This window comes from Acanthochromis polyacanthus, chromosome 19 (genome assembly GCF_021347895.1).
Source record: "Acanthochromis polyacanthus isolate Apoly-LR-REF ecotype Palm Island chromosome 19, KAUST_Apoly_ChrSc, whole genome shotgun sequence".
NCBI classification, from domain to species: domain Eukaryota; kingdom Metazoa; phylum Chordata; class Actinopteri; family Pomacentridae; genus Acanthochromis; species Acanthochromis polyacanthus.
Genome location: NC_067131.1, coordinates 2,944,784 through 2,957,791, shown reverse-complemented (window position 1 = coordinate 2,957,791; position 13,008 = coordinate 2,944,784). Strand labels below are relative to the sequence as shown.

At 38.9% G+C, this 13,008-nt stretch overlaps 1 protein-coding gene across 1 annotated transcript in view; it reads right to left on the bottom strand.

The window, feature by feature from the left end:
• The window catches only part of LOC110961312 (corticotropin-releasing factor receptor 1-like), a 110,295-nt gene that overhangs the window by 52,095 nt on the left and 45,192 nt on the right, over positions 1-13,008 (bottom strand). The window contains exons 5-6 of the mRNA XM_022208882.2: positions 12,466-12,551; positions 622-728 (exon numbers count right to left, since the gene is read on the bottom strand). Coding sequence (XP_022064574.1) covers positions 622-728; positions 12,466-12,551 — 193 coding nt within the window. The remainder of the gene's footprint in view (positions 1-621; positions 729-12,465; positions 12,552-13,008) is intronic.

Sequence of the window (13,008 nt, the reverse complement as noted above, 5' to 3'; positions counted from 1 at the left end):
TGCTGCTTTTCCTTCTCTCTGCCGGCCTTCCTCTCCATCCCAACGCCAGCGACATCTTTCCCTTAAATGCTTCTCGGTTTCCTTACAGTCGGGGAGGCGAGTCATAAAAACGCCGGACTCCTCCTGCAGCCTGGCGCCACTCGTCCTCCCTGCCGTTCCAAACCCACAAACACAGGTTCTGCATAGACGCCGTCCATAAGAGCTTCTACTCATTGCGTCTCTCGATGCCCTTTCACGCTTTTCTCACTCCCCGGAGGTGTCCCGGCGATCGATAACGGTCGAGGGCGCTAAGACCTTTCTCTCGTTAACGCTCGGCTTCTTCCAGTTTGTCAGGGAAACGCTCTCCACCTCCGCCTGTCCGTCCCAGCAGGCCTCCGTGTTTTGGTTTCCTTCCCTGAGACGGGTCTATTATTCCCATTTGTGGAGGGGGAAACGTGGCCTAGTTTTTGTCTAAACCCCTTTTACATCTGCGGGATTGAGATAGGCGAAGGTTTCATCCCATGACCAAACGGTTTGTGAATAAGAACGAGAGGCGCTTTGAACCTCCCGGGATCTGGGAGAACACTGACGTCTCTGTCACATCACGGATGTCTCGGGGATTATCGGCAGTCCGACGCTTACCTCAAGCACAAGAAGAGGAAGAAGGCGACGAGCAGAGCCACCATGGAGATGCAGTGACCCAGGAAGTTTATGATCACGGCGATTTGGTAGTGCATCTTGCCTTTTTTCTGCAGGAAGAAAGAAAGAAAGAGAGAGAGAGAAATAAAGACAAGATGAAGCTTCGGGTTGTTTCTGGTTTGCAGAAATCTTTTCCTGATAGCAGAAGACACTTAACAGACAAAAAATCCTCTTTCATTTTCCAATTTTGGGGCCGACTCCCGCTGAGGGTTTGATCGGGAACAGGCCGCTCACCATCACAGCAGGAGAGTCGGAATAAAACCAAATCACAAAAACGAACTTCAGATATCGCAGCACAGCCAGACAACAAACACACAAAAATCTCCCTTTGTGCATCCCTCAGAGCTGTTTCATGTTTCTCTGCTGTCATTCTGCATCTCCTGTTCGTTACGGTTATTTTTCGTCTCTTTCTCGTCATATTTTTGCATCTCTTTGCTGTCATTTAGGGTCATTTTGTGCGTTTATGTGGCCGTTTGATGTCACGTTGTTGTCATTTTAGATATTTTTTGTGGTTATTTTGTGTCTATTTGATTCTTTGGTGTCTCTTTGCAGGAATCTTGTGTATTTTGGGTCATTTTACGCGTATTTGTAGACATTTCAAGAGTTTGTAAGAATGCTTTCAATTTCTTTGTAGTCATTTTGTGTATTTTGAGGCCATTCAGTATCTGTTTGTGGTCATTTAGAGTAATTTTTATTGTCATTTTTGACTTCTTTGTCATCAGTTTTCTGTATTTTTGGTCTCATATTTCTGTCTTTTTGTGGTCATTTCATGTTTCTTGGTGTGTTACTACTCTTTATGACTATTTTGTGTTCTTTTGTGATCTTTTCATGTCCGTTTGTAGTCATTTTGCTTCTCTTTATGGTCTTTTGGTGCATTTTTAGGGTCATTTTGTGTCTCTCTTTGGTATTTTTGGCATCTTTCTGCTCAAAAAGTGATCATTTTTCATTAGTTTACTTTCTTCTGGTGATAGTTTCAGCTGTTTTTTTTTATCTTATTTGTGCTGTTTTGACATCTTCCAACAGGAGATACAAACTGATCTTAAACAGCACACTAACGAAGTGGTTAAATAATCATACAGATCCATACTGATGTAAGAAGATCGCTCAGTTTCCAGGGTGGGATCGTCCGGCTTCACTCCTGGCTGTGAAACATGAACAGCGGGAGGCTTTTGAACGTTCACGCTCTCCACATGAGGCCTCCTGAGAAGATTTTAGACACATCTTCCAGTAACTCGCTGCCTGAGACCACAGTCTGCCACTTGGATATCCATTGTGATCGGATTCCTCCCCGACTAGCAGCAGTAATCTGTGCTGTAAGTGGATTTATGTAACCTACTGGTGTCTACGCTCAGATTAAATGTGGGCTCATTTAATCCCCACCCCGCCCACGTCATCTGGTCCATTCAACACATTTTGGTGCAGCGGCTCAAATCTTTAACTCTTTGTACGTCTGCAGCGGCAGCAAGTCGACCAACGAGACTTTCCCTTCTCTTTTAAATCTGCATGGTTGTCTGTAAGATGCAGACATCTGTGTGGATCTCTTCTGGTCATAACAGATCAAACCATTTCGGGTCTTTTCTGATTTGACACGTCCGTGGTCAAAGTTCAGTTCATTTCTCTCAGCTACAAAAACGACTCGTCTGAGGTCAGAGAAAGGTCACGGCCATGATTTAGAGTGTTGCCGTTCCTGTAATTCTGACTCCTAGAACGGACGGAAAATGAAAAGAACGGCTTGAACGGTCTCAAGTCTACTTTAATCCACCGGCAACAAGCAGCTTCTGTTGTTTTTTTTTGTTTCTGCCACATTTCTACTCATTGACGGCTCGTTTTTTTTAACCAAAACATGAAGTCCTGCACCTCTATGGAACCAGAACAAGCACGCCTAGAAGTAGAGAGAAGGTAGAAAAGTCATCTGTGCAGCATGACACGGTTTGAGTGCCATAAATCATAAAAAAGAAAAAACTAAATTTCATTTTTGGGATTATTTATTTTACAAAAATTGAAAAAAACCCACAATCAACATTAACAACATTTTTCCAGGTGTTACCAATGCTAGAAAAATAACCGGAGACTCTACATGCTATAGATATTTTATAACTTTCATTTTAATTTGTGTCTACACTGCCTGCCGTTCAACCTGGTTCAGTCAAAAAGTCTGAATTTCATAATGTGATCGTTGGCGGCTGCTGAGTCACTCAGACCTTCTGAGCTGCATCGTGAACGGCAGAATTTTTAGCTTTTTACAGAATGAGGTTAGTGCAAATCATTTACGTTTGGTGACTTTTTAAACAAACCTCATAGAATAAAACAAATAGCTTAGATTTTGCCCAGTTTTCCAGTGGAACCAGCATCACAGATGAGTAGTTCAAGGACCGCCAGAAAGTTGAAGCTCCAACTATTCTTTCCGTTTGTACAGTTTCTGATTCTGGTAAATGGTGTAACTTTTGTGGTTTTTCAGACACAATAGAGGATTTTTGTAAATGTAACGAAAGAAAAACAGAAACGGTCTAATTAGGAGCCGATGGATGGAAGAGTAGAAATAAATTCTGAATTCTACTTTACTCATGTCCTTTTCAGCACCATTTTATATGTAAGTTTTATTTAATTATTTATACTAAAGTTATTTTTCATCATCTGTAAACGAACCAAAATATTCAGCTTACTATCATGTTAGTTTAAGAAGTGAAATATAATTTAAGATTCAGTAAAATTAAATCTGTATGTAAATTAAATGTAGATAGTTTAGAATTTAGCTGTAAAATGAATGAAGGTGGAGTAAAAATGATAACATTTTATTCTGAAATGGAGCAAAATAGATGCACAAGCACCTCAAATCTGTATTTCAGCCCAGAAATCAAGTATAAGTAAGTATTTTTATTTATATTTAGAATTATTTTTACGGAATCTGACTAGTTATTGATTAGTAGATTTATTTTCAGTGAATTATTAAACTTAAACTTGTAGAATAAAGTGAATGAATCACATTTTATGATTTTTTAAAGCTCAGATTTATTTTTTTCTTGGAACAAAACCTCACAGATGAGTAGTTCAAGGACCGTCAGAAAGCTGAAGATTAGGCAACTTTTTTCAGTTTTTACAGCTTTAAGTCCTAATAAATGTTGTAATTTTATCAGTTTTTAACACTAATATGCCTTTAAACCGGCTAGGTGGACATTTGTGAGGCTGGATTTCATGATTTTTACAAAACAAATCATGAGTTCTTTCCTGATCTCACATCTCTGTGGTTGAAGTTATTAAAGTTATAAAGGAACAAAAGCTACTTGTTTGGGTTCAGGGTAAGATCACGGACGTTATTTATGGCCTGCAGAGAAAATAACGCCGCCTTTCTGCAAACAAAGGGACAGTTTGGTTGTAGAAATTGTGCAGTAAAAAGCTCCAATCACTCGTCTGTTTCATCCAGTAAAACGATCCCTTCACGGCGTAAAGAGGTTTGCATGCTTCAGATGTACGTTAGATCATAAATAAGCTGAAAACACGACTTTACAATAACAAAATGGGCTTATTTGACTGAGAGCAGCACCAGGAACGAGTCCATTATCGCCGTCAGGACACCAAACGCTGAGCAGAGACATTTCATCTGCAGAATATCAGCCGCTGCATCAAACTGAAGGTTTAGTCTCACAGATTAGTTTTGTTGCATCCAAATAAAAAGCTTTTGTCTTTCTATCTGTGCGACTAAAGAAGATAATAACGTCTGATGTAATCTACATGCGGTTATTAGAGACGTCTAGGGAAAACTGAAGCAGTATAACACAAAAAAAAAATCAGCAATAAATGATCGTTTTATACGGTTTAGAGGTTTGAATTCATGTTTTTTCACTTCTGGTAAATGCTAAAAGGTCCAATTATATCTAAAGCAAATGTAAAGGAAGAAAGTCAGCAAAAGCAAACGGCCTTAGTTGTTGTATTGTGGTTAATTTGTGTCTCTTAACTGTACTATTTCATTTATATCTGGATATTTTGTGCGTTTTTGCAGCAGTTTTAGCTGTTTTTGTGGTCACTGTGTGTTTTTGTGGTAGTTTTTCCTTCCTGTGTTCAGTTTGTGTGTTTTCACAGGAATGTTTTGTGTCTATCTGATCAATTTGTGTATGCATATCCGATGTTCTTGCCTGTACAGATCATTTAAAACCAATATCAGATGAGTTGCAACACATTTTTTTACAGAAATGTCTTCATTAGGTCATTGGCTCGCAGTCTTTGACAACAAGACGCTGAGACCAGATGTACAGAATCCTTTAGATGGAAGCGGTTTCCTCTGTAAATAAATGAGCTACCGCAGGAAGACCTGATGTTGTATTCATGACGGGTTTAAAATTTGATCATGTGGTCAGTTTGTCTTGACTAACATACGCAAACCAACCACGTTCTGGTAATTCTATACGCATACTTAAATAAATAGGACTCCACCCCTGGGTGTTTCTGTTATTGTGTCAACCACATTTAGATCAATAAAGGTTGGCATGCGAAGCGCTTCCTGCAGAATGATCATGAATCCGATTAACGACCTTCATGACGCGAAGATTTACCGCCGCATTAGAGCGCATTTGTTTAAAGAAGGTGTAGCTGCCGAATAAACCGCGTTTGATTTGTTGCGAACGTGTCGAGCAAGAGAAATGAAATAATAAAGGGAAGCAAACTTTAATTAAACGCGCTGCGATCACACGGGAGTTTTTCTCCTGCTGGTGTTTTGTCTCCGTAAATAAAACAAACACAAGCAGCAAACTACCAGGACAAACACGACCTGCTATAACAGCAGAATGTGTTGGTCATTTTCTACAGAGTTGCCCTGTAAAAGGAAAAAACGTAAAGAAATGATGAGTAATGACACTAGGAGTCAGCAGTGATGAGATGAAATGCGTGGATTCTGTGGAATTTGCTGGTTTTCTGCCCTCATTGCTCATAAAAAGTGATCAATCCTCATCTGAAGGCCGTTTTACAGACATGAGAAGCGTAAATGTGCTGCCGGCATCCAGCATTTATTAGGACACGAGTCTCTTTTAATGATCTTCACAGCTTCATTCAGACAAACCCACCGCAGCGATGGAGAGAGCTGCAGCACGTGTGTCACATCTGTCATACATGTGAGCTTGGACAGAACATTCAGGGATGTAAAAATCTAAACGAAAAGCTCACCGAGCTGTTCAGAAATTCTGTTAATGTGTGATAATAATCTAACTTCTACAGCAAAATAAAAATACTCTTATAATGGGGATAAAAACTAAACTGAAGGACGGCTGCTATGTGAAGATCCTGATCCATCCTGTCTCCATGACGGGGATAATTTAAATGTTGTGGTGTTTTAGAGATGCTCATATAGATCCTTCTGCTGTTTGATGCTGCAGGTGTTTAACAAACTTACAAACTTTTCCCTCCTTTTTAATTGCCGTGTCTTTGGTTTTATTTGTAGCTTTTCTTTTATAGATAGAGATACCTTTCCTCGTGTTTATCTGATCGTTTTAGCTCATCCTTTTGTGCATTTTCCCTTATTTTTATTATCACGGCCTTTAATATTGTTTGTAGTTTTTCTCTGACAATTACGGATCTATTTCCTTGTGCTTACCTAACTGTTTTACTTTGCCCATTTGTGCATTTTCCCTCCTTTTTGATTGTCATGATCTTTGGTTTTGTTAATACTTTTTCTGTTTTTAAAAAGACATCACTTTCCCCATGTTCATCTAATTGCTTTACTTTGTCCCTTTATGCATTTTCCCTCCTTTTTTATTGTCATGGTCTTTGGTTTTGCTTGTAATTTTTCTTTTATAAATAGAGATACCTTACCTCTTGTTTATCTAATTGTTTTAGTTTGTCCCTTTGTACATTTTCCCTCCTTTTTTATTGTCACGGTCTTTGGTTTTGTTTGTTGTTTTCTCTTATAATTAAGGATCCATTTCCTCGTGTTTATCTAATTGTTTCACTTTGCCCCCTTTGAGTGTTTTCCCTCCTTGTGTTTTTAAAGATCAATTTTCTTGTGTCTCTAGTTGTTTTACATCTTTGCTTTGTGTTTTCTCTCCTTTTTATTGTCATGGTCTTTGGTTTTGTTTGTGGTGTTTCTTTTCCTTTAAAAAAAAGGTAATTTTCCTCATTTTTATCTGATTGTTTCAGTTCATCCCTTGTGTGTTTTTCCATGGTTTTTCACTGTCATGGTCTTTGGTTTTAATTTTTCATTTTGAAGTATAGATACCTTTCCTCATGCTTATCTAATTGTTTTAGTTCATCCCTTTGTGTGTTTTCCCTGCTTTTTTGATTGTCACGATCTTTAGTTTTGTTTGTAGCGGTTTTCTTTTCTTTTAAAAAAAAGATCCCTTTCCTTGTGCTTCCTAATTGTTTTACGTCATCCCTTTGTGTATTTTCCCTCCTTTTTGATTATCGTGGTCTTTCTTTGTTTTAATAGTTTTTCTTTTACATAAAAAGATACATTTCCTTGTGCTTAGCTAATTGTTTTATGTCGTCCTTCATGTGTTTTCTAGGACTGGACCCGAATGTCCCGAATATTCGCTACGGCGGTATCTGGATATTAATTTTGGTATCCGAATATTCCAGCCCTAGTGTTTTCCCTCCTTTTTGATTGTCATGGACTTTAGTTTTGTTTGTAGTGTTTTTAAAGATCCTTTTCCTTTTGTCTCTAGTTGTTGTATGTCTTCTCTCTGTGTATTTTCCCTCATTTTTTTCCCTCATGCCCCTGTTTACATGGTAATATGTTTCTTGGATTGGATTCTTCCCCTGGTTATGGTTTGGATCTCTTTTGTGGACCATTCTTCATGGGGATTCTACGGCCTCCTTCCAGTTGTTTCCCTGCCAATTTCTGTGGAATGTTTTGTGATTAGAGTTGCTTTTTGTTGCCACAACCTGTCTGGTATAACCGTCTGTTGTTTTTCCTGCTTCCAACACATCAACCTCATGAACCGACTCTTTATTTGCTGCCTGATTTATCCCATCCACGGATAGGAGGCATTGTCACGAGATAACCAAAGCATTCACTGTATCTGCTGGTGGTCTTAATGTGGCTGATTGATGCAGATGAACATGCCTGCATCAACAGAGACCTAAAAAACATGAATCACTGCTGCTTTTCAGTGACTGGTGCTGGGCTGGTTGACATTAATCAAGTAAACAGGAGGATTTAAAATGCACAGCAGAGTGTTGAGTTAATCTTAAAAGAACAGAACAGGAGGAGTTGGACAACAAGAAGATTTACCACCAGCCTCGGAAAAACCGGGAAACGTCGAAAGCAAACTTTATAAAGTCGCTAACTTTCTACTAGAACCCAAAGGAAATGAGGGCTTCTTCTCTTCCTCTGTCTAATCAGTCTTTCTGCCCGACCGAGCCGCTGGATTTCCGGTTCAATACTGGCTGAACTTTTAAGAGAAACCACTTCAAGTCCGTCTTTTTTTCTCCCCTGATGTCAGTCACTCTGCTGCTGCCACCTGGTGATTTATTTCACGGCCACGAAAGAAAGAAAGAAAGAAAGAAAGAAAAAATCAAACACACATTTTTAAAAGGTCAGACACTCTATATCCATTTTCTGCAGGCATCGATTAGACATCAGACCCAGAGAAAGTCTGGAAAAAAATGAAGTCTTTCAGTCCAAACACTGTTTTCTCATCTTCACAGATCTATAAAGTACAAATGACTGTAGCCGGTAACCTAATACATGCCTTCAGTACGGAGATAAAACCGGTGATATTTTAGATTTTTCTTACTTCCAGCTACGACTGAATTAACAAAATTGACAATAAATTGATTCCTCTGACGGATATTGTTCTTAAAACGCTTTATAAAGCAATAAAAACAAACCTTTTGGTTTCGCTTTGAATGAATCTAACATGCTGGAACATTGATTCATCGGTAGGAAGGTTGTTATGAGCTCAAAAGCTCTCGCAATTTATGTGTTGAAATAGAAAGTGGCATGGAATCAACATTTAATCAATATCTCAATGATTGCACAGACTGTCAACTTTCTCCACAGAACGTTTGAAATTAAATTGGAACTGGAGAGCAGCAATCTTTTCTCAGGCGTCGGATTCGTCGCCTACACGTCTGATTTTTTTTCAGTGAATTGTTCAGCCGTGCTCATTAATGTTTGTTTATTCCCCCTGAATAGAAAAAGACACAAAAAATAATAATGTTTGATTTTGTGAAAGGCCACACTGACGGTGATAGTTTTGCAAACGTTCATCTGAGTTTAATTTTGGCAGATTTCTGATGCCATTGTTGGCGGTACAGGCCTCCCAGTGAATGAGTTTTCCCAATCTAAATACTAGAAAAGCACTCAGAGAGCACAGCCCTCAAAATTGTCAGAAATGCAGCATTTATTTATTAGTTATTGATGATCAGAAATCACAGCAACATAGAATGTGTCCATTTAATACAGATGTACCCTCAAAAAATTACTTTGCTCTGTGCACAGGCGTGTGTTCTTCATGTGTGCGTTATGTACGGATACCGGATCATGTGACCTCAATATGTAGCAGGCGGCAGGAATCAATGGGACTCAGAAACACCCCCACAGTTTAATCAGTTGTTCCTTGGATCATTTCTGACGGATAAGTCCTGATAAGTCCTCAGAGGTGGATTTTTTCCAGCAACCATCACTCCTGTGTTCTAATGCTACATTGTGTTAGCTAATGGTGCTGAAAGGCTCATTGATGGTTGTAGCAGTTATGCTAGCACATGGATAAAAGTGGGAGTTTTCATGGAAAACATGGAATTATCTGAGTGACCACAAACTTTGAACAGTAGTGTAGGTCAACTTTAACTCATTTAGAACAACTTTAATTACTATAGAGCAACTTTAATTACTATAGAGCAACTTTAACTGAGATAGAGCAACTTTAATATGGAGCAACTTTATTTAATATAAAGCAACTGTGACTAAAATAAAGCAGCTTTAACTAATACAGACCAACTTTAAAATAGAGCAACTTCGACTAATATAGAGCAACTTTAATTTATACAGAGCAACTTTAACTAATGCAGAGCAAATTTAACTAGAAAAGCACTCAGAGTGCAGACCTCCTCCAAGGATAGAGAGGAAAACAGGAAACCCATGCAGTAAAGGATCATGAGCTGGAATCAAACCTGCGTCTCTGACACAGTTCTGTTTACGAATCACTTTCTTAACCAGTTGAGCTATCTGGACACCTTGCTCCAATTTGTTGGATGACATACTAACCTATGATGTTTTTGTCATATTTTGGACCACATACTAAAAAATTCAAAGTGATCCAGAATCCAGGATCCTTTCCGGATTTCCACCAAAATTAAATCAGCTCTTCCTCTTACCATAGTCTGCATCCCCTCAAAATTTCATGTGAATCTGCCCAGGCGTTTTTGAGTTATCTTGCTAACAGACAGACAGACAGGCGCCGGGTGTCACATAACCTCCTTGGCGGAGGTAATAATTAATACAGAGCAACTTTAATTAAAATAGAGCAACTTTAACTCATTTACACTACAGTTCAAAAGTTTGGCTTCACTTAGAAATGTCCTTATTTTTGAAAGAAAACCTCCCCCCCCCCCCCCCCCCAAAAGAATAACCTTGTGCCTTTATGTCAGCACATGGATAAACGTGTGAGTTTTCATGGAAAACATGGAAATGCCTGGCTGACCAGAAACTGTTGAATGGCAGTGAACATTTCAAGCTGATTTAATGCTTAACATTTGTGCAGCAGAGAGAAAAAAGCCTTGAAATCGTTGAGTATTCTTCTGTATTTCCTTTTAAACGCAGAATAAGGACTCAGACTGCTCTCTGCTAATGACGGAAACCTTAAACGTAGATCATAATTTATACAGAACCTCCACCGCTGAATATTTAGCGTGAGCAGATGGCCTGACAAAGCAGAACAACCACACTGAAGCGCATGTTGCCGTTTTGTCATTTCATCTCTTTTTTTCCCTCTACATACAGAAAACGCTCTAATTGTTTAGCGGCTGATTTGGGTCAGCGTGTTCCATCCCGGCGCTTTATCTCGATCTAATTAACGCGAGCGCCCATCACAATCACAATGCAGGCCGCCCAGGTGGAGGCTTCTAGTGAATAAACAAACAAACAAACAACTGGCCGATGTGGATGGATAAAAATCTAGAGCAGTGTTTTCACAACTCGCTCCAGTCGCTGCAGGATAACGGCCGATCGGTTGCCCCGCTTTCTTTGGAGGAATTAGAAGGAATGAAAGATTTTTCTGCGCTCAGAGGATGAAACAGCTGCAGGTGTGAAGCAGATTTCAAAAGTCCGCCTACGAACCAAAGCAGCCAGTTCTCCACAACTCTGAAAACATCCTTTGTGCCTCCAGATCCCTTCCGGTGGTGCTCTCGGGCTGATTGTATTTTTAGTTTGTCTTTCAGCTCCTAACCCTGAATCACTGCAGACCACAGGTGTCCAACATGAGGCCCGCGGGCCAAAAGTGGTCCTCCAGAGGGTCCAATCCGGTCCTCAAAGTGTAAAAATCCCAGAGAAGACATCAACTGCAGGTTGTAAATTAGTAAAACTATAAATTTAGAATCATTTCTAGACCATGACAAAATGTTTTGATCATAAAGTGAAATCCTAGATTGTTCTTTTGTCTTTTTGTGTCTCATTTTTGTCATATTTTGAAGTGTGTTTAGTTCTTTTTTTTTGCATTTTTTTTGTCTGACTTTTGCCATTTGTCTCATGTTTTTTGTTTTTGCCATTTTGTTACCTTGTTGTCTCGCTTGTGTTTTTTGTCTTATTTTTGTCATTCTGTGTTTCACTTTATTCATTGTTTTGTGTGTCGTTTTTGTCGTTTTGTGTAATTTTCTGTCTCATTTTTGTCATTTGTCCACTTTTTTGTCGCTTTGTAACTTTTTTTGTCAAATGTTTTGTCAATTTTATGTTGTTTAATTTTTTGTCAATTTGTGTCTCATTTTTGTAACATTTTGTCTTGTTTTTGTTGTTTCTGTCCTGTTTTCTGTTTGACTTTAACATTCGTTTCATGTTTTTGTCACGTTGTTTCTTATTTTTGCCAATTTGTGTCTCATTTTTGTAAAATTTTGTCTAGTCTTTGTTGTTTTTTGTCCTGTTTTTTGTCTGATTTTGTCATTTGCTGTTTTTGCCGCTTTTTTCCCCCTCATTTTTGTCACTTCGTGTTTCCTTGTTGTCTCACTCGTGTTCTTAGTCTCATATTTGTCATTTTGTGTTTCACATTATTCGTTATTTTTTGTCTCGTTTTGTCATTTTGTGTCTTTTTTTAGTCTCCCTTGTGTCGTTTGTCTATTTCTTTCTCACTTTGTGTCATATTTTTTGTAATTTTTTTTTTTTTTGTCTTTTTTTTGTCTGACCTTTGTCATTTTAATGATAAAGTAAAATCCTATATATCGTTCAGTTCCAGATATCTGTGACTAAACGTTGTGTTCCTTTGTCGACACTCTGTGATCTGGAAGTTGTAATGTGGAAATGATAAACCGAGGCTGAATGTTGCTGAAGTTGAACTTATTTTCCTTAAGAAACGTCAGCTTATTCACGATGTTTTGTAAAAAGATAATTCCTTAAATATGAACACTTTCAGAATGTACTTTTTTGCACTAAAACAAAAGAAAATTGTGGTTATTTATGGGTTATTTTTCTGTGATTTTACTGGTTACTGGAGATCAGACTGGGCCGAATGTTGAACCTGAACTAGAATGAGTTTGACTTCGCTGCTGTAGATTCTATAAGACACAAACGGCTTCCTCCACCACCGACTTTGCCGTTGTTGCTTCACAAAAAAATCCAGATTCATCAGGAAACAGCGATCAACGGCGTCTCACCTCCTCGTGAAGGATGGCCTTACACATGGAGTAGTTCCCCTTCAGCGCCCAGGTCCCGTTGGCCAGACACTTCCTGTAGACGTTATCTGCACAGACAAAAGAAAAAGACAAAGAGAGAGTCGTGACCGAAAGACAAAGACACTCTTTTTGGATTTTTTTCCTCATGTTTTATTCTCTTTTTCAGGCGGAATCATTTCTCTTCTCGTTTTTTTTCAAGGGAAACATCAGATTCCTGCTCGACTCGCAGCTTCGCCGTGACCTTTTCTTGCTTTTTGAGTCTAATAGGGACAGATATCATTAGAGGTAGTCCACCAAGCTGTGATTTTTCACACGTTTGCTGTCAGGGCGGTCTACCACCCCTCCGCACAGGAACTCTTAGTATTCTTTACGTTTAGGAACTCCGCTTGTTAACCAGCGACCTGCCTTCAGCCGGAGTTTCTCCAACATTTCAACATCCACATTATCATAGAAGCTCCCGAAGAAGAAGGGCTGAAGCATAAAAAGATGTTTTTTAACGTTTTTGTCTTTGAACCCTCTCAAAGA